General features: G+C 47.1%; 1 protein-coding gene across 1 annotated transcript in view; it reads left to right on the top strand.

Annotated features, from left to right (window-relative positions):
* The window catches only part of pik3c2b (phosphatidylinositol-4-phosphate 3-kinase catalytic subunit type 2 beta), a 133,567-nt gene that overhangs the window by 33,948 nt on the left and 77,339 nt on the right, over window positions 1–22,280 (top strand). Inside the window, exons 6-11 of the mRNA XM_033042853.1 lie at window positions 4,345–4,456; window positions 5,876–5,955; window positions 6,180–6,243; window positions 7,179–7,325; window positions 14,233–14,266; window positions 18,150–18,342. Coding sequence (XP_032898744.1) covers window positions 4,345–4,456; window positions 5,876–5,955; window positions 6,180–6,243; window positions 7,179–7,325; window positions 14,233–14,266; window positions 18,150–18,342 — 630 coding nt within the window. The remainder of the gene's footprint in view (window positions 1–4,344; window positions 4,457–5,875; window positions 5,956–6,179; window positions 6,244–7,178; window positions 7,326–14,232; window positions 14,267–18,149; window positions 18,343–22,280) is intronic.

A 22,280-nucleotide genomic window follows, 5' to 3' on the forward strand; every position in this document is an offset into this window, starting at 1 on the left:
CCCACACTCCAAAGATGTTCAGATCTGTAGGTTAAATCACTTGGTATAATTGTACATTGGCCCCAGATTCAGATTCAGATTCAGATTCAACTTTAATTGTCATTGTCCGTGTACAGTACAGAGACAACGAAATGCAGTTAGCATCTCCCTGGAAGAGCGACATAGAATATGATTTCAATAAATAAAGCTATTTACATGCATACAGTCATAGTGTTTTTCCTGTGGGAGGAGTGTCCGGGGGGGGGGGGTGATTGGCAGTCACCGGGGTACATTGTTGAGTAGTGTGACAGCCGCAGGGAAGAAGCTGTTCCTGGACCTGCTGGTCCGGCAACGGAGAGACCTGTAGCGCCTCCCGGATGGTAGGAGGGTAAACAGTCTATGGTTGGGGTGAGAGCAGTCCTTGGCGATGCTGAGCGCCCTCCGCAGACAACGCTTGCTTTGGACAGACTCAATGGAGGGGAGCGAGGAACCGGTGATGCGTTGGGCAATTTTCACCACCCTCTGCAATGCCTTCCGGTCGGAGACAGAGCAGTTGCCATACCATACTGTGATACAGTTGGTAAGGATGCTCTCGATGGTGCGGCGGTAGAAGTTCACCAGGATCTGAGGAGACAGGTGGACCTTCTTCAGTCTCCTCAGGAAGAAGAGACGCTGGTGAGCCTTCTTGACCAGAGTTGAGGTATTGTGGGTCCAAGAGAGGTCATCGGAGATGTTGACCCCCAGGAACCTGAAGCTTGAAACACGTTCCACCTCCGTCCCGTTAATGTGGATGGGGGTGTGCGTGCCGCCCCTAGACATCCTGAAGTCTACAATGAGCTCCTTGGTCTTCTTGGAGTTAAGGGCCAGGTTGTTGTCAGCGCACCATGCTGCTAGGAGCTGGACCTCCTCCCTATAGGCCGACTCATCGTTGTTGCTGATGAGGCCAATCACCGTTGTATCATCTGCATACTTGATGATGGTGTTAGTACCATGTACAGGTGTGCAGTCGTAGGTGAAGAGGGAGTAGAGGAGGGGGCTCAGCACACAGCCCTGTGGAACGCCGGTGTTCAGGGTGAGGGTTGAAGAGGTGTGCTTGTCTAACCTAACAGACTGGGGTCTGTTGGTTAGAAAGTCCAGTATCCAGTTGCAGAGGGAGGGGTCGATGCCCAGGTTACCGAGTTTGGTGATCAGTTTAGAGGGTATAATGGTGTTGAATGCTGAGCTGTAATCGATGAGCAGCATTCTTACGTAAGTGTCTCTGTTGTCGAGGTGAGAGAGGGCGGAGTGAAGTGCCGTTGAGATGGCATCCTCCGTACTCCTGTTCTTGCGGTAGGCAAACTGATAGGGATCCAATGTGGGGGGTAGGCAGCCTTTGAGGTGTGCCAGGACCAGTCTCTCGAAGCACTTGGTGATGATGGGGGTAAGTGCAACTGGGCGGAAGTCGTTGAGGCTACCCCAGTGTGTGTAGGATAGTGTTGGTGTGTAAGGATCGTTGGTCGGCGTGGACTCGATGGGCCAAAAGGCCTGTTTCTGCACTGTATCTCTGAAACTGAAGCACAGTATTACCAATGTTCACCATCCCCATATTAAATTATTTTGCTTGTCAGTGCTTTAGTCAAAGTAACTGATACTAAATTATGTGATTAAAGCAATGGACTTTTGATGTAGTTCGTGGGAATCGCATCTGCTCGATCCCACTCTGCGCCATGTCCATATTGCTGTCGTTGCTAATGTCGTAAGATGATACTTTTGAATGCAAAAATTAATGATGTTGATTCTGTTCTTGTTACCTTTCAGACAAGACTGCGCAAAACTGTCATTTTCGGTGGAAGATAATTCCTAGACATGCGAATTAATCAAACCTATTGATCTGTGAAGATAGACACTAAATGCTGCAGTAATTCAGCGGGACAGGCAGCATCTCTGGAGAGTAGGAAAGGGTTACGTTTCGGGTCGAGACCCTTCTTCAGACTGATAGGCAGGGGAGAGGGAAACGAGAGATACCCCTCCTCCACCCTAGTTATACGACGAGCTTCACTGTCCTCCTGATTGATTTAACAATTCGTAGGACAGGGAGAGAGGGAAAGCAAGGGATACATGAAGTTGGAGAAATCAATATTCATAGCGCTGGGTTGTAGGTTGCCCTACATGGTGCAGTTGGTAGAGCTGCTACCTCACAGTGCCAGTGACCCAGGTTTGATCCTAACATAGGGTGCTGTCTGCGTGGAGTTTGCATGTTCTCCCCATGACCACGTGGGTTTTCTCCAGGTGCTCCGGTTTCCTCCCACAGTCCAAAGACGTGCAGGTTTGTAGGTTAATTGGCCGTTGCAAATGTGTAGGGAGTGGATGAGAAAGTGGGGGGATAACATAGAACTGGTGTGAACGAGTGATCGATGGTCGGCGTGGACTCAGTAAGCCAAAGGGCTTATTTCCATGCTGTCACTGTCATCTGTAAATTAGGTTACCTTCAATTTCCCTACCTTTCTTTCTCAATAGTTAAACAGTTGCGATACGCGAAGACTCGTTCTTTTTTAAAACATGTGGGGAGTGGCTGGCGGTTCTGTTTTCACTTTGTTTTTCCTGTAATCTAGGTATTGTGAGGGATGCTGTATCTCACCCCCGTATTGGAAGCAGGCAGTGGGCTTTTGTTCTAAGATTGATGCCTGCCGTGTTTGTTCAGTCCTTTTGCCGTGGGGTTGCCAGAGTTGCATTAACCTGCCCGCTCAGTCTCAGCTGGCACTTGGGTTGCAAGCCATTAAAATGGCTGGCAATTGGAGGCAAACACCTGCTTACGCCGTTTGTTCGGTTTCTCACACTTCCTTCACTTATACAGCATGAATGACTCATAGCAGGATACTTTGCCCTTGCTGCTGAATTGCCTTTCAAAGTTTAAGCACAAGCATTTGTATGTATGTATATGCATTTATATGTAGATGCGTGCATATATGTGTGCATGTATGTGGGTGCGTAAATATATATATACACACACACACACACACACACACAATATATATGTGTATATATTTAAATATAATGGTGCATATTTATACACATGCAAGCGCGCACCTACGTACACATACACGTACTTATATCTGTATCACATGTGTGTATATGTGAGCGTGCGTATATATTATATGTGTGCGTGTGTATACATCTGCACCATTATATTTAAATATATGTTTAAGTATGTTTAGAATATAAATATGTGCATAAAGAACAGCACACATATACATATGCACACATGCATTTATGTGTGTGTGTGCATATACATTATGTGTGTGTGTATATTATATGCGTGTGCAGAGATATATATGTGTGTGTGTATAAATCTGCACCATTTTATTTAAAATTCAAAGGATTATGATCGACTAATCTGGTAGCTACTGGAGCTGTGGTTTGTTGACGTGCAGTTGTCAGTTAGAATGGGTGCGGCAGAGACACATGCCAGACTGTGTGTGTGACTGGAACTTGGTTCCTGAGGTGTGGGGGAGGCTGAACTATTCATCACATTCAAAAAGCACTCAGATAAGCACTGGGCATACAATTGTCCACAGAACGAAGACCAGGAAACTGGCGAGAGTGATTAATCCAAGTATTTTTATTTGTTTTATTACGGTATAAGTAGATATTGTCTCAGCAGATGTTTCATAAGAATAGCAAATAAAATGTATGATGTTGATCCTGCTTCTGAAGAATAATATTATTACGTCATTGTTAACGATAGAGATGCTGCCTCACAACGCCAGAGACCCAGGTTCGATCCTGACTACGGGGGCTGTCTGTACAGAGTTTGTGGACACGGGGAGAACATACAAGGGTTTTCTCCGGTTTCCTCCCACGCTCCACAGACATATAGGTTTGTCAGTCAATTGGATTCGGTAAAATTGTAAATTGTCCCCCAGAATAAGATAACGTGAGTGTGCGGGGATCGCTGGTTGGCACAGACTCTGTGGGCTGAGAAAACCCACGCTCGGATTGTCACACGGGGAATGTGCATAGTCCATGCACCTGTAGTCGGGATCGAACACCCAGATCTCTGACGCTGTAAGGCAGCAACTTGTCCACGACGCCACCGTGCCGCCTTGAAAATGGCTGCATCGACCCAATGAGCTGAATCTCTCTTGTGTGATTCTGTGATCGACCTTGAGTCTTGGACACAACTGAACAAGATTGGTATCAATAGCTGAGGCACTGCTTAATTTTATTTTATTTAAAATATAATGCTCTTGCAGTTTCCGTTAGCGGGATAAAGGTGGCGTTGTTATCCGTGGTTTAAATTTTCAACCATCGCAATCGCTCCCAAATTTTCAGAGAAATGAAATGAATGTTACCTTGTGGATGGTGACGGAATTAATTCTTTTACAGCAAACACACAATCGGGAGTCACATATACGTCCAATTTTGCCGCAAGTTCGATGTGGACATTAAGCTTTGCTTGATGGAGCTGAAGGCAGTCAGCAAGGACCTCGTACGCATTGTAAGTGATGAAACTTTCCAATTCGGATTCCATCAACGACTTTATCTTAAAATCTTCTAGAGGATGAGCTGAGGAGTTTGGTTACACAAATGTTTGCTTACCTGTAACACCTGGTTATTTTGTCATCTAGGTGCCATTCATGATCCTTTCAGAGTCATCCAGCACGGTAACAGGCCCTTCGGCCCATCTTGCCCATGCCGACCAAGATGCCTCATCTACACTTGACCCACCTGCCCACTTTTAGAAACTTAGAAACATAGAAAATAGGTGCAGGAGTAGGCCATTCGGCCCTTCGAGCCTGCACCGCCATTCAATATGATCATGGCTGATCATCCAACTCAGTATCCTGTACCTGCCTTCTCTCCATACCCCCTGATCCCTTTAGCCACAAGGGCCACATCTAACTCCCTCTTAAATATGGCCAATTAACTGGCCTCAACTACCTTCTGTGGCAGAGAATTCCACAGATTCACCACTCTCTGTGTGAAAAATGTTTTTCTCATCTCGGTCCTAAAAGATTTACCCCTTATCCTTAAACTGTGACCCCTTGTTCTGGACTTCCCCAACATCGGGAACAATCTTCCTGCATCTAGCCTGTCCAACCCCTTAAGAATTTTGTAAGTTTCTATAAGATCCCCCCTCAATCTTCTAAATTCTAGCGTGTATTCTAGCTAAATTTGAGCTGTATGCCTCTAAACTTTTCCTGCCCTTAAATGTAAATGCTAAGAGTGTATCACCCAGGAGATGCTAATTCTGCTCACATGGATCTCTTGCGATTTCATTACATGTTGTCTTGTCACTGTACCTTTTCCAATCAAATAATCCTTCTTCTCGGATTTCTAACATAAATCATGAATGATATTATGGGGTGAAAGGTGAGGACTAGGGGGACTCAGTCCCTCGTGCGACTGGGGGAGGGGGAGCAGGAGCGGAGCTAGGGGATACCGAGGAGACACATGTGAGGGCCTCGTCTTTAATGTTAGAGGGGAACCCCCCCTGTTCCCAAAAGAATGAGAACATCTTGGATGTCCTGGTATGGAACATCTCATCTTGGACGCAGATGCGGCGTAGACGGGGGAATTGGTAGTGGGGGGGGGGGGGATAGAGTCTTTGCAGGAGGCAGAGAGGGAGGAAGTATAGTCTGGATAGCTGTGGGATTCAGTCGGTTTATAATAGATGTCGGTCGATAGTCTATCTCCTGTGATGGAGACGGTGAGATCGAGAAATAGAAGGGAGATGTCGGAGATGGTCCAAGTGGATTTGAGTGCAAGATGGAAATTGGTAGTGAAGTCAATGACACCCCCTTCTTCCTCTGTCTGTACGTTCCTTGGGGGACATGTTACTTCCTCACTTCCATCAATAGGCTAGGAGAGTAAACGGATCTATTTTAGTTCCAACTAATACTTTGTGTTTTCACAGGCCAGTGATGACAAAAGTCCATCAACTCTTAATCACTGCATACACCTACAAGAAAGACCCTTAAAGCAGACCATAACCAGGTGAGAGTATGCGTGGATTTCACTGTAAACCAGCATCTGCAGTTCCTTGTTTTTATCTAACTCGAAATGTTGCCTATCCATGTCCTCCAGAGATGCTGTGTGACTTGCTGAGTTACTCCAGCACGTATTGTCTTTTTTTGTAAACCAGCATCTGCAGTTCCTTATGGCTACATGTTTCATTGGCTGTAATTTTTTTAATTTATTTTTTTACTACTTTCATGCAGGCAAGCTCTGACTCTTCTCTTCAACACCTACCAGAATGAGTTGGATAGTTTTCTGCTGGCAGAGGTACGTTTGTTGGCAGCATGGCAATGCTTTGACTATTGTTCTGGGAACTCCTGTATTTATATATATGCTCGATGTATGGCTGCTCAGTATTAACAATGTTAAGTGTTATCTCTTTGCTCATTATGATCCGGCACAGTGGCAGAGTTGCTGCCTCACAGCGCCAGGGTTTGATCCTGACTGTTGGTGCTGTCTGTACGGAGTTTGCACGTTCTCCCCGCACTCCAAAGACGTGCAGGTTTGTAGGTTAATTGGCTTCGGTAAAATTATAAATTGTCTCTGGTGTGTGTAGGATAATATTAGTGCATGGGATCGCTGTTTACATGGATCGCTGATTAGTGTACCGACCAGCGATCCCCACACACTAACAGTATCCTACACCCTAGGGACAATTTACAATCATACCAGTGCCGTAGTAGACTTGATGGGCTGAATGGCAAAATCCTGCTCTTTGAACTTACGGACAGGATAAGACATGTGAACAGAATTAGGCCATTTGACCCATTGAGTCTGTTCTGCCATTCGTTAATGACTGATCTATTTTTCCCTCTAAACCCCGTTCTCCTGCCTTCTGCCCGTAACCTCTGACGCCCTTCCTAATCAAAAACCTATCAATCTCCACTTTAAAAACACTCAATTTCTTGGCCTCCACAGCCGTCTTTGGCAATGAATTCCACCCTCTGATTAACGAAATTCCTCCTCATCAACTTTCTGAAGATTCATCCTTTTATTCTGAGGCTGGGCCCTCTTGTGCTGGAAAGGAGATGCTGCCTGACCCACCGAGATACTCCAGCACGTTGTATCTTTTTGTTTGTAAACTAGTGTTTGCAGTTCCTCGCGCCTACATTAGGCAGGCTATGTTCCGTTGCTAAGCTGGGGAAGTGTGTAAGCACTTTGCTATTGCTCTTGTTTATCGAAAGTATTTTTGTTCCCTGCAGGCTGAACATTCACAGCAAGCCGAAAGGGTGGTGCAGTCCGTGATGGCAATCTGCAATGCACTGGCCTCGATTGAAACACAAGAGATAACCAATGCTTTGAACCAGTTGCCGCCCTGCCCCTCCAGACTGCATCCCAGGATACAGAAGGTACGGACAGAAACCCCTTTCCATTCACTCCTCGTCTCCCAAATCCTGACGATGTTTTCCTCCATCCTTTCAATACGTCCTTCAAAAAGTTGTGAATTTACAAAGGTGTACAAGATCATGATCGCAATAGACAATAGGTGCAGGAGTAGGCCATTCAGCCCTTCGAGCCAGTACTGCCATTCAATGTGATCATGACTGATCGGGTAAATACACAGTTCTTTGCCCAGGGTAGGGGAATCAAAAACCAAATAACATGGGTTTAAGGTGAGGGGGGAAAGAATTATTAGGAACCTGAGGGGTAACTTTTTTTTACACAATGGTAGGTAGGTGTATGGATTGAGCTGTCAATGGAGGTAGTTGGAGGTATTATCACGTTTAAAAGACAGTCTTCTTCTTGCATAAGGCGTGCACAGCCTAAAGTTGAAGGCCAACTTGTTCTATTTGATCTTTTGTTTGTGCACATCGGGTTGATTGCATTAGTCGAAACAGGGTGGACCACGTGAAGGTTGCAATCTCCCACCCTTAAAAGACAGTTGGGCAGGTACATGGATAGGATAGGTTTATAGGGTTATGGGCCTAGAGCAGGCAGGTGGGACTAGCATAGATAGGGCATGTCGGTGGGAGTGGGCAACCTGGGCCGAAGGGCCTGTTTCCATTCTGTATATGACTGACTCTATTCAGTAGATGAATATGTTTGTTGAAACTTTAACTTTCTTCCTCTTTAGCTATTTTTAATCCTGTGCTTCTATTTCTGGGTGACCTGTTTTGTGCTGATTAGTTGGATGGAGATGGCATGCAACCTACTGTGTTTCCTCTGATGTCGTGTCCTCAGCTCCGCGCTTCCTGGCTAATGACAGAAGGCCTTTCAATCTTCTTTTAACAACAATAAAATAAAGATACTTGCACTTTTCCACTGCCTTCTGCAAAGCTATCACGCCCCAGGCTGCTTTAGTGTTTAGTTTTGTTTATTATTATCACTGATTGGTAGCTATTTGGACACGCTAGAGGCAGGAAATATGTTCCCGATGTTGGGGGAGTCCAGAACCGGGGCCACAGTTTAAGAATAAGGAGTAAGCCATTTAGAACGGAGACGAGGAAACACTTTTTCTCACAGAGATGGTGAGTCTGTGGAATTCTCTGCCTCAGAGGGCGGTGGAGGCAGGTTCACTGGATGCTTTCAAGAGAGAGCTAGATAAGGCTCTTAAAAATAGCGGAGTCCGGGGATATGGGGAGAAGGCAGGAACGGGGTACTGATTGGGGATGATCAGCCATGTTCACATTAAATGGCGGTGCTGGCTCGAAGGGCCGAATGGCCTCCTGCACCTATTGTCTATTGTCTATTAGTCGCTCACAGTGTCCACATGATATTGAGTGACGTGTAAGAAAGAACTGCAGATGCTGGTTTAAATCGAAGGTAGACACAAAATGCTGGAGTAACTCAGCGGGTGAGGCAGCATCTCTGGAGAGAAGGAATGAGTGACGTTTCGGGTCGAGACCCTTCTTCAGACTGATGTCAGGGGAGGGTGTGGGACAAAGATAGAATAAGGTGGAGACAGTAAGACTGGTGGGAGAACTGGGAAGGGGAAGGGGATGGAGAGAGAAAGCAAGGGCTATCTGAAGTTAGAGACGTCAATGTTCATAAACTACCCAAGCAAAATATGAGCTGCTGTTGCTCCAATTTGCGCTGGGCCTCACTCTGATAATGGAGGAGGCCCAGGACAGAAAGGTCAGATTGGGAATGGGAGGGGGAGTTGAAGTGCTGGGCCACCGGGAGATCAGGTAGGTTAAAACGGATTGAGCGGAGGTGTTCAGTGAAGCGATCGTCGAGCCTGCGGTGGTTCTCACCTATGTAAAGAAGTTGACACCTGGTTCAGTGATATTTAGTGATACTGAGTTTAGTTCATTGTCACGCGTACTGAGGTGCAGTTTTTTTGCTGCATGCTATGCAGTCAGAGCAAAGACTATACATGGTTACAATCAAGCCATCCACAGTGTACATACAGTACAGGGCGAGGGAATAACGTTTAGTGCAAGGTAAAGTCCGATGAAAGATAGTCCAAGGGTCTCCAATAGGGTAGACATTGTCAGTAAGCATCTGTTAACATCCTGTTAGAGCAACATGATTTTCAAGATTCCTACCCAAATTTAATTCCCCTCCCTTTTGTCATTGTGTGACTAATGGGCCTGTCCCACTTACGCAACTTTTTCGGCGACTGCCGGCACCCGTCATAGGTCGTTGCAGGTCGCCAAAAATTTTCAACACGTTGAAAATTCAGCGGCGACCAGAACAAGGTACGACTCTTTGGGCAACTATTGACGAGATTACAGGCCTCACCCCGCGCGCGACGTGTCGCCTGTATGGTCGTGAGTTGGGCAGGTACATGGATAGGATAGGTTTAGAGGGTTATGGGCCAAGAGCAGGCAGGTGGGACTAGCATAGATGGGGCATGTCGGTCGGAGTGGGCGAGTTGGGCCCAAGGGTCTCCTCAGTCTCGAGTCTCCTCAGTCGCCCAAAGAGTCGAAGCATCTTTCTGGTCGCAGCTGGATTTTCAACATGTTGAAAATTTTCGGCGATTTGCAACGGCCTATGATGGGTGCCGGCAGTCGCCCAAAAAGTTGCATAAGTGGGACAGGCCCATAAAGCAAACTTGCCCTCCAGATGAACCAACAGATGCGGGTAAGATTGCACACGTCAGGTATTCTCAGCTTTTCCTTGTGGGATGAGTCACATGCAGTTGGAAGCATTGTCGACTTGCCACCTGCCATATGCTATAGATAAAACACATTTCACCTGGCGCATTTAGTAATTTTTACAGCCAGCGAACAAATTGGACTTTCAGCCCCAATGTTCAGGACGAACTTCGGAGGATGGAGGTTGGGGCGAGGTGTTGCTGTTGAACTCACATTGCCACCTAACAAGCAATATTGCACCCAGTCTCAGTAATGTTAAGGCTGATGTTTTTATCAATGCCGTAAATAATGAAGGAATCCTTTCCATTTTTCGCAAGATTCAGGCTTTTCAGTAACTGTTCTCACCAGGGTTCTATTCTGAAAACTCTCCACTTTTTAAAATTATTGGAAGAGTTAGTAAACCTCCTACATATTAGCAGCACTAACGCAGAGGATGAGGGAAATTGGCTCAGAATCAATGTCTTCCCTAAATACCTCTCTCATCACAAGTTTTGATGAACAAGTTGCTGGATATTGGTCTATACGCTCAACCAGCAATATAAGTAGAGAAAAAAATGCTGGAGAAACTCAGCGGGTGAGGCAGCATCTATGGAGAGAAGGAATAGGTGACGTTTCAGGTCGAGACCCTTCTTTAGACTAATGTCGGGGGGGGGGTTAAGGAAGGAAGTAGGCGGAGACAGTAGGAATTGTGGGAGAACTGGGAAGGGGGAGGGGAAGGAGGGAGAAAGGAAGGACTATCTGAAATTAGAGAAGATAATGTTCATACCACTGGGGTGTAAACTACCCCAAGCGAAATATGAGGTGCTGTTCCTCCAATTTGCGCTGGGTCTCCCATGGGGGAGACCCAGGACAGAAAAGTCAGATTGGGAATGGGAGGGGGAGTTGAAGCGCTGAGTAACCGGGAGATCAGGTTGGTTAACACGGACTGAGCGGAGATGTTCAGCGAAGCGCAGACAATGTGGGCTGAAGGGCCTCTTCCTGTTCTATTGATCGACCCAAAATGCTGGAGTAACTCAGCGGGTCAGGCAGCATCTCTGGACAAAAGGAATAGGTGACGTTTCGGGTCGAGACCCTTCTTCACAACTCAAAATGTCATCTATTCCTTTTCTCCAGGGATGCTGCCTGACCCGCTGAGTTACTCCAGCATTTTGTGTCTCTATTCGGTATAAACCTGCATCTGCAGTTCCTTCCTGCGCACTTTTTTTCACGGCCACAATTCCATTAATTCCGTGTTTTAATCACTGCTGAGGTGGAACGAGTTGTACCTGGCATCTAGAGCTGGGGGATGGTTTGTCCTTTCAGTCCCAGATTTTCCCTTCATTAGTTTAAATCTGTATCGTCGTTGCCATGGCATTTTCCATGGCATTTATTAACTTTTATTAATCTAGAAGATATTGTTTTACTACTTTTGGTTTCCTTAAAAAGTTGAGCTGCTGACCGCAGGGGTCATTCATGTGACATTTCTTTGAAGTTCTGCTCCTGTGGGGTCCCAGCGTGAAAAAATGACCCATGAACATGGAACATTGCAGTAAAACAGCTGGCTCATTTCTTTGCTTACCCCTGCCATCGGGAATTGCTTGTCCTCCATGTGACTTGCATTAGAAACTCGCCATGCGAAAGGTCCCATGACACTATTTCAAACAAGTGCATGGAAACTCGACTGGTTTTCTGGCCAACATCTATCCCTGAATTAGCACGTAAGGCATGTTACCTGGTCAATACTATTCATGGAAACTAGATGTGTACAAGGCAGTTGTGGCATTTCCTAAACAAAACAAGGATATAAGATGGTACACAAAAATGCTGGAGAAACTCAGCGGGTGCAGCAGCATCTATGGAGAGGAAATAGGCAACGTTTCGGGCCGAAACCCTTCTTCATAAGATGCCCAGGTTCTTTTGCCTAGAGAAGGGGAACCGATGAGAAAATGTTTCACACAGGTGAATCTCTGGAATTCTCTGTCACAGAGGGTGGTTGAGGCCAGTTCATTGCCTATATTTAAGAGGGAGTTAGATGTGACCCTTGTGGCTAAAGGGATCAGGGGTTATGGAGAGAAGGCAGGTACAGGATACTGAGTTGGATGAGCAGCCATGATCATATTGAATGGCGGTGCAGGCTCGAAGGGCCAAATGGCCTACTCCTGCACCTATTTTCTATGTTTCTATGAGTAACAGTGGACATCGGTTTAAGGTGAAGGGGGAAAGATTTAATGGGTAACTTTTTCACACAAAGGGTGGTGGGTGTATGGAACAAGCTGACAGAGAAGGTAGTTGAGGCAGGGACTATTGCAATGTTTAAAAAAAAAAAAATGTTTAGACAGGTACCTGGGTAGGACGGGTTTGGAGGGACATGGGCCAAATATAGGAAGGTGGAACTAGTGTAGATAGGACATGTCGGTCGGTGTGGGCAAGTTGGGGCGATCGGCCTATTTCCACGATGTATGACTCTATGACTCATAACAACACTGATCACGATTCAGATGTGTCTCGAGACTGCCTTGGAGCATCTCACTGTTGGGCAATGGAACTGAAGAAACAAGTTTTTCATTCATTCTTCACTGGAATGCAAAATTGGAGAATTTTCTAATTAGAAACTCTCTGGTGTAAAATCATGTTGTGTTCTAATTTAATATGTAGTTGTATTCCTCAAAGTATCCCTATTGTTGTGGAGCTTGTTGCTAAAGTCTGAAGCCCAAGGTGTTTGCACCTCCTTCAACCTCATCGTTTTTCTCGGTGTGGGCTCCTATATATTGGCGAGGCCAAGCGCGGACTGGGCAATAGTTTCACTGGACACTTGCGTCCAGTCCGCCTTGGCCTACGCAATCTCCCAGTTGACAAACATTTGAACTCCCCTACCCATTCCTATACTGAGCTTTCTGTCCTGGGCCTCCTCCACTGTCAGAATGAGCCCACACACATATTGGAGGAACAGCACCTCGTATTGGTATGTTAGCTTTCATAGCAAAAGGATTTGAGTATAGGAGCAGGGAGGTTCTACTGCAGTTGTACAGGGTCTTGGTGAGACCACACCTGGAGTATTGCGTACAGTTTTGGTCTCCAAATCTGAGGAAGGACATTATTGCCATAGAGGGAGTGCAGAGAAGGTTCACCAGACTGATTCCTGGGATGTCAGGACTGTCTTATGAAGAAAGACTGGATAGACTTGGTTTATACTCTCTAGAATTTAGGAGATTGAGAGGGGATCTTATAGAAACTTACAAAATTCTTAAGGGGTTGGACAGGCTAGATGCAGGAAGATTGCTCCCGATGTTGGGGAAGTCCAGGACAAGGGGTCACAGCTTAAGGATAAGGAGGAAATCCTTTAAAACCGAGATGAGAAGAACTTTTTTCACACAGAGAGTGGTGAATCTCTGGAACTCCCTGCCACAGAGGGTAGTCGAGGCCAGTTCATTAGCTATATTTAAGAGGGAGTTAGATGTGGCCCTTGTGGCTAAGGGGATCAGAGGGTATGGAGAGAAGGCAGGTACGGGATACTGAGTTGGATGATCAGCCATGATCATATTGAATGGCGGTGCAGGCTCGAAGGGCCGAATGGCCTACTCCTGCACCTAATTTCTATGTTTCTATGTTTCTATGTATTCCCCTTGGGCAGCCTACAAACCAGCAATATGAACATTGGTTTCTCTAATTTCAAGTAACCCTTTGATTCCCTCCCTCCCCACCTCCGACTTGTCCTACTAGTCCCACTGTTTGCATCGAAGTCATAGTCAAAGTCCATTTTATTCGTCACATGCATCCGAAGGTGCAGTGAAATGAATTTGCCAGCAGCGACACACTTAAAAAGAACACACAATACACAACAAGATTCAACACAAACATCCACCACAGCATTCTTCACTGTGATGGAAGGCAACAAGGTTCAGTCAGTCCTCCTCCTTTGTTCACCTGTGGTCGGGGCCATCGGCATCCTGGTATCCCTTCATTATCCCATCATCCCCAGCCAACAATGGGCCATTGTGGGCTCCACCCTTCCTTGGCCAGTTATTGCCGGCCTGCTTTGGATCTGACCTTTTCTTACCTCCAGTTCCCTCCCCGAAACTACCAGTCTGTAAAGGGGTCCCAACCAACCGGAAACGTCGCCCATCCTTTTTCTCCAGAGATGCTGCCTGACCCGCTGAGTTGCTCCAGCACTTTGATTCTGTGTTTGTGTTATATGTCCTGCAATTTGGCTAATTTATACTCTTTCATATTTCTGCAGGATCCTTGCATGTTGGCAAGAAAAGAGACGCGAGGTATGTAATTAGGCGTTTTCATTCCCTCTGTATATGATGGTAGTTTGATTTAGTCCATCAAATTCCTCAAAATGCGTGAACCTACGCTGCACTGCCTCAATCACAAGGATGTCCTTCCTCAAGTTAGGAGACCAAAACTGTACACAATACTTTGGATGTGGTCTCACCAGAGTCCTATACAACTGCAGAAGAACCGCTTTACTCCTATACTGAAATCCTCTTGTTATGAAGGCCAACATTCCATTAGCTTTCTTCACTGCCAACTTTCAGTGACCGGTGTACAAGGACGTCCAGGTACCTCCCCCTTACCTTTGACCTTTTGTCAAACTCCAGCTACATCAGCACTGACCTGGAGTAATGGCTGGGATCTTCTAGCTTGGACGACTGTGTACAGACCAGTTGATGCCGTTGGTGCGGTGGGCATGCTGAAGGTTCCTGTACATTCAGCATTGGGACTGAGTGAATGGCCTTTGTGCACTGAGCTTCCCGTCAAAGCTGCTGGAAGGAAATGATTGAGAACAGGAAAGAATTAAATAATCGGCTTTGTTTCTGAAATTCACACCAAAAGAAACATCTGAAAAAGACTTCCTTCCTGCACCAGCCTCTTGCCATCTGGACAAGCACAAGTGATATACAGCCTGGCAAGATGTGTCAGACCACCCCCTTGACGTTGTGATCGTCCCTCCTCATTCCCTCGCTGCCGCTTCTGTTTGGGCTTCTTGTGTTTTTATGCAGGCTTCCCCTATGCCATAGGAACAGGGTTAAGGGCCTGTCCCACTTGGCGATTTTTTCAGGCGACTGCCAGTGTCATATCAGTGTCGCCAAAAGATTTTGAACATTTCAAAATCCAGCGGCGGCAAGAAAAATGTTACGACACTTGAAAAAAACACCGCGCGCCATTCGTCATCACGCCGCAAATTTTTCGCTGACCTGATACGTCAGTCAATGATGCCGGCAGTCACCGAAAAAATTGCCAAGTGGGACAGGTCCTTTAGTGTGCAGGAAAGAAATGCAGATGCTGGTTTTCTGGCTGGACGCATGGTTCTTGGTCTGAAGACGGGTTCCAACCCGAAATGTCACCTGTGTCAATGGATGATGAAAATCAGTCAGGTTTGCTGCACTCTGAATGGACATTGAATGCCGACATTTGCACCACCACATTTTTTTTTCACACTGAATGTTAGATAAAGAAATAGAAGAAAATAGGTCCTGGAGGAGGGTCCTGGACCTTGGCTGCTGATAATTTTCCGGTTTTATTACACAAAAGAAGCACCTTGTAGAAACAAAGAACTGCAGATGCTGGTTAATACGCAAAAAGACATAAAGTACTGGAGTAACTCAGCAGGTCAGACAGAATAAAGGGGAGGTCATTTAAGACTGAGGTGAGAAAAAACTTTTTCACCCAGAGAGTTGTGAATTTATGGAATTCCCTGCCACAGAGGGCAGTGGAGCCCAAGTCACTGGATGGATTTAAGAGAGAGTTAGATAGAGCTCTAGGGGCCAGTGGAATCAAGGGATATGGGGAGAAGGCAGGCACGGGTTATTGATAGGGGACGATCAGCCATGATCACAATGAATGGCGGTGCTGGCTCGAAGGGCCGAATGGCCTCCTCCTGCACCTATTTTCTATGTTTCTAACATCTCCGGAGAAAATGGATAGGCGACGTTTTGAGTCGGGGTCCTTCTTCACAATGATCTCATTGAATGATTAACGCCCCCGTCCCACTGAGGCGATTTTGTTTGGCGACTGTCACAGTCGTAGCAGGTCGCCGAAAAAGTGGCGATTGGACCCCCTCCCCCCCACGACAATGTCTACGACAACCCACCGCCTAGTCGGCTACTGACAACCAACGACCCATTAGGACGTCCACCTTTGACAACTTACGACCACACAGGTGACAACCGAAGCCAACCCACGTCCACCCGCGACAAGCTACGACCCTGTCGGCGACAACTGAAGACAATTCAGTCGCCGGTACCTGTCGCCGGTTGACGTAGGTAGTCGCCAATGGAATTCTCCAAAGTCAGCATCCCGGCGGCATCCAACGTCACCCGGTGACGACCTACATCACTTGGCGACAACCTGCGTCATCTTGGCGACAACCTACGACAGCACCTACGTCAAGCCCACAGTCGCCGAAAGGTTTTGAACATTTCAAAATCCAGCGGTGACCAGAAAAACGTTACGACTCTTTAGGCGACTTGAGGAGACTTGCGGCCATACAGGCGTCACCCCGCCACCATGTGGCGACACCCTAGTCGCCTGTAGACGCCGAAAAATGGGACAGGGGCTTCAGAAATGGTCCTCTTTGGGAGATTGCTGGATGCCTTTGGCACCAAAGGGACCCTTTTCCCGGGTGAGTGAGTTGGAAGTACTAATTAGAGCCATAATTATTGTCACTGATTTTGAAGCTTAATCGCTGCAGAACAAACAAGTCAAGACAAGCCTTGTTTTTTCCCCATTGGAAGAACGCAGCCAGGCTTTCCAGTTCTGATTACAGGGAGGGTGTATTGTGAAACGTCCTGGTAACCTGCACTGTGGGAAAGTGATCCCAAAGGAAACAAGGGGAATTAATGTGTTTTTTTTCTTCCAATTGTAATGTTACGTCATCTCTCTAAATCTTTCATGGAAATCAGCACAGCGGCACAGCGGTGGAGTTGCTGCCTTACAGTGCCAGAGACCCAGGTTCGATCCCGACCATGGGTGCTGCCTGTACGGAGTTTGTACGTTCTCCCTGTGACCGAGTGGGTTTTCTCCCCGGCTGTTCCGGTTTCCTCCCACACGCCAAAGACGTGCAGGTTTATAGGTTAATTGGCTTTGGTAAATTTGTAATTTGTCCCTAGTGTGTGTAGGATAGTGTTAGTGTGCAGGGGTTGTTGGTCGGCACGGACACAGTGGGCCGAAGGGCCTGTTTCCGTGCTCTCTCCAAACTAAACCAAATTCAAAACTGATGGGATGGCATCTTATGCCTTGCATCAGAATCTTTTAGGGTCAAGCAGACAGTGAGTGCGTTCATATAAAATGTACTTCTTGATGGTTAACTAACCTAGTTAGGTTTCTTAACATCCGTTATTTTCCCACAAAATTGCTTTCAATTTTTAGTCTTTCCAGCACGTTGGCGCAGAAATAGAACTGCTGCCTTGGAGCACCAGCGACGCGGGTTCGATCCTGACCGTGGGTGCTGTTTGTAAGGAGTTTGTGTCTTCTGCCCGAAACGTCACCCATTCCTTTTCACCAGAGATGCTGCCTGTCCCGCTGAGTTTTCAAGAGAGAGTTAGATTTAGCTCTTGGGGCTAACGGAATCCAGGGATGTGGGGGTAAAAGCAGGAATGGGGTACTGATTTTGGATGATCAGCCATGATCATATTGAGTGGTGGTGCTGGATCGAAGGGGCGAATGGCCTACTCCTGCACCTATTGTCTATGTTTCCAGCATTTTGTGTCTATCTTCGGTACAAACCAGCATCTGCAGTTCCTTCCAACACATTCGTACACCTCTGTCAGGCTGAAGGAAGTCAAATCCAGGGGAAATCAAAGGAGCCATTAAGGATAGACACAAAACTCTGGAGTAACAGCGGGACAGGCAGCATCTCTGGAGAGAAGGAATGGGTGACGTTTCAGGTCGAGACCCTTCTTCAGATTGATGTCAGGGGAGGGGGCAGGACAAGGATTGAATAAGGTGGAGACAGTAAGACTAGTGGGAGAACTGGGATGGGGATGGAGAGAGAAAGCAAGGGCCATCTGATTTTACCAGCATCTGCAGTTCTTTCTTTCGCATTTTGAGCCAGTAAAGGGATCCTTCCACTGAGAAGGAAAATGACAAAGATGTCCAGAAGCACGATGGCGGAGCCAGCTTCATGCCGGTTTATTTCTCTCGTTGCAGCTTCCATCGGGGAAGCATTAACAGCAGCCATCCTGGACCTGGTGGAACTCTACTGCAACAGCTTCAACGCTGACTTCCACACGGCGACTCCCAGCCGCCAGGATAACCAAACGCAGAGTGCTCGCCTCATCGATAGCCCTCTTACTTTCACCATCTACGCAGCCCACAGGATTCCCATCACGTGGGCAGCGAGGTAACTTATCCTATCACATAAGCACTGGCTTTACCCTGTTTGAGATCAGTTGTGGGTTAGTCTGATTGACATATTGATTGGGGTGGGAGTGTTTCCCTGGCCTACCCAGAGCGGCACGGTGGCGCAGCGGTAGAGCTGCTGCCTTACAGCGCCAGAGATCCCAGGTTCGATCCTAACTACAGGTGCCGTCTCTACGGAGTTTGTACGTTCTCCCTGTGACCATGTGGGTTTTCGCCGGGTGCTCTGGTTTCCTCCCACACCGTAAGGATGTACAGGTTTGTAGGTTAATTGATTTTGGTAAAATTGTACGTTGTCTCCAGTGGGTTGGATAATGCTAGTGTACAGGGTGACCGCTGGTCGGCGTGGACTCGGTGGGCCAAAGGGCCTGTTTCCTCGCTGTATCTATTAAGTCTTAAGCCGATGAACGGACTGGACTGCTCTCTGGTTTTTGAGTAGTGAGGAATTTAGTTGTAAAATGTTGCGAGACTGCCAAGCTGAAAATAACGAAACAAAATCAAAATGTTGAAGTATTGGAATAACTCTGTGGGTCAGGCAGCATCTCTGGAAGACATGGATAGGCTATCATTGAAGAAGGTTCTCAATCCGAAACGTTGCCTATCCGTATGTCCTCCAGAGATGCTGCCTGACCCGCAGAGTTATTCCAGCACTTGGTGTTTTATTCAAGATTCCACCTTCAAACAAGATCCTTGCCTTCAAACAAGAATAAAACTTGGAGTCTGGCTCATATTGTGACTCCAGCCCCCCTTGTATGCTGCCTGAAATGTCCAAACTAGTCATTTCAAAGCCAGGTAAAGATGGGCAATAAATATTGGTCTTGACATCCATGTCCAGATTCTTGAAAATAACTAATTATATATTGGTAGACAAAAGTGCTGGACAAAGTCAGCGGGTGCAGCGGCATCTATGGAGCGAAGGAAATAGGCAACGTTTCGGCCCGAAACGTTGCCCATTTCCTTCGCTCCATAGATGCTGCTGCACCCGCTGAGTTTCTCCAGCTTTTTTTGTCTACCTTCGATTTTCCAGCATCTGCAGTTCCTTCTTAAACAGGGGATGAAGGAGCTGGCTCTTATGGTGTCCTTTGTGGCTAAAGGCACCTTCCACCGAAACACAGGCTCTTGATGAAACCCAACAGATTGTCATTGGCTGGGGTCTGCATCCAGTTTGACCTCCTCCACTGTCAGAGTGAGGGCAAACATTAAATTGGAGGAACAACCTCATATTTTGCCTGGGCAGCTTACAGCCACGCTATAAGAGTATTGATTTCTCCAACTTCAAGTGACCTTTGCATCCCCTCTCTCTCTCTTTCCGTCCCTCCCCCACCCTAGTTCTCCTGCTAGTTTCACTGTCGTCCTTCTGAGTTTCACTGTTTCTCTGATGATGATTACTCGTTATCATCGCCCCCACAGCCAACAATGGACCATTGTGGGCTCCACCCTTTCCTTGCTCATCGTTGCTGCCTTTGATCTGTCTTTTTGCATATCTCTCATTGCTTTCTTCTATGTTGTACCTCTTCATATCGCTCTGCTCCCTCTCCACTGACGCTCAGTCTGAAGAAGGGTCTCGACCCCGAAACGTCACCTATTCCTTCTCTCCAGAGATGCTGCCTGGCCCCGCTGAGTTACTCCGGCTCTTTGTGTCCACCTTCTGGATAAAGATGCCATTTATTACTCTTCATTTCATCAGCTTTCTCTCGCAAGATCCACAAATGTTAAAAAAAATTGTCGCTGAGACAAGGTTCCTGGGAATCTGAAACTGAAGAATCAATGCTTGTCGGAGAGAGGGGGGGGGGGGGGGGGGGGCAAGACTAAAGGCATTTGGTTCAATAGCTAACCAGTAATATCCTAGGGGAGAAATCCTAGGAGAGCAGATGGTGCCCAGTAGGTGCTTAGCAGCACCGTTGAATAAAAAGAATCAAAACGCAGACACAAGGTGAACTGTCCAAGGCAGAAGTCCGTGTGATCCTGTGAGCATCTGTGTAATCACAATTGGCTGGTGAAAGGGTTAATCCTCTACACTGCCCTATGCTGGGAGCAGCAATGTGAACAATAGACCTTCTTGCTGGTTTAAAAAAAAAAATGTTATCCCCTCTGAACAAACGGGAGGCAGCGTGACTCAGTCCGAAGGGTGAGGGTATCAGCCAATGCCTGGATGACCTGTCACTTGCTTTGGAGCAACCGAAAGGGGCTTGCTTGTTTGAATCTTGGGAAACTTCCCACAGTGTGCGTTTTCATTCTCCCCCCCCCTCCCCCCCCCCCCCCTCCCTCCCCTCCTCTCCTCCCCCTCCCTTTCCGAGGCTCCGCGATAGAAAAGACCGATAGAAACCGTGGTGCCCCCTCGGGACCTCGCTCATTGTGTGGCTCTAATATATGCTGATTGGCGACGGAGCTCTGATAAACGATGTACCCTGGGAAACTCTGTTTGCCCTTTGGCCTTTGTCCCCAGATGTAATCCGCCCCCCTCCCCTTCCCCGCGAGTCGCCAGGCACCTGTCACATGCTTGCACTGTGCCGAGACGGGTATTCTGTGCAGGCATCTAGAATGGACAGATGTCCTTCTGCCACTTCCTGGCTCCCTCACCCCTCGAGGCATGGAGGGGGGGGGGGGGGACGGGGGGAGGGGCAGTCTTCCTTTTCCTCTTCTTTCTCAGCGCAAGATGACTTGACTCGGTTGCACGAATCTCAGAAAGAATCTGTTTTTGCCACACTGTGGAAACATAGGAAACAGGTGTAGGAGCAGGCCGTTCAACATGATCAAGACTGATCATCCAGAATCAGCACCCCGTTCCTGCTTTCTCCCCATATCCCTTCATTAGTAAACGGGAAACACTCTGTAGTATAACACAAAAAGCTGGAGTAGGAAGGAACTGCAGATGTGGGTTTAAACCGAAGATAGACGCAAAAAGCTGTAGTAACTCAGCAGGACTACCGGCAGCATCTCCGGAGGGAAGGAATGGGTGGGTGACATTTCGGCTCGAGACCCTTCTTCAGACTCGGTCTCAGCCTGAAGAAGGGCCTCCAGCCAAAACGTCACCTGTTGCATCTCCCCAGAGATGCTGCCCGTCCCGCTGAGTTACCGCAGCTTTTTGCGTCTATCTTCGGTTTAAACCAAGCATCTGCAGTTCCTTCCTGCACAGTAAATCAGCCTGTTAGGCTCGAAGTTGGTTACGTATTGTTGTTGTTCACCCTACACGCCCGCCATCATCAGATAAAGGCCAGGTCTGTGTCGTTTTCACATGGAACTCGTACTTTGCAAAAGCAGAATGTGGTTACATTGTGAGTCATCCTTTTGCCCTGCAGCATTGACAGCTCCTCTCCATTTGCGCCTTACTTCAAAGTTGCTTTATTCAATTCATCTGTTAAATGTGGTGGCGGAAAAAAAAACCTGCCGCGCCGTTTGATGAAATGACGTCCCTGGATCTTAAAAACGACAAAAACATGAGTAACATTATGAATAATCTTTGGTTTGTTTCATGACTCCCTTGAAGATGCAGACAATGACTAACCCTTGTTTTGCTGCTGTGCATTTATTCATTTCGGTTCCTTTGAAGAAACATTAGTATTTTGTGTTTTGCGATATAGCATGGAAATGGGTCCTTCAGTCCCGACCACCGATCATCCCTTCACACTAGTTTATATTATCTCGCTTTCTCATCTCCTCCCTACACACTTGGGATAATTTACAATCAACTCACAAGCTTGCACATCTTTGGGATGTAGGAGGAAATCGGAGCATCAGGAGCAATCCCACCCGGTCACAGGTAGAATTAGTTTAGTTTAGAAAATAAGGCCCTTCGGCCCACCGAGTCCGTGCCGACCAGCGATCCCCGCACATTAGCACTATCCTACACATACTGGGGCCAATTTATACTTATACCAAGTATACAATCCCAGGCCAATTAACCTACTTACCTGTACGTCT

The sequence above is a fragment of the Amblyraja radiata genome, chromosome 24 (assembly GCF_010909765.2).
Source record: "Amblyraja radiata isolate CabotCenter1 chromosome 24, sAmbRad1.1.pri, whole genome shotgun sequence".
Lineage (NCBI taxonomy): Eukaryota > Metazoa > Chordata > Chondrichthyes > Rajiformes > Rajidae > Amblyraja > Amblyraja radiata.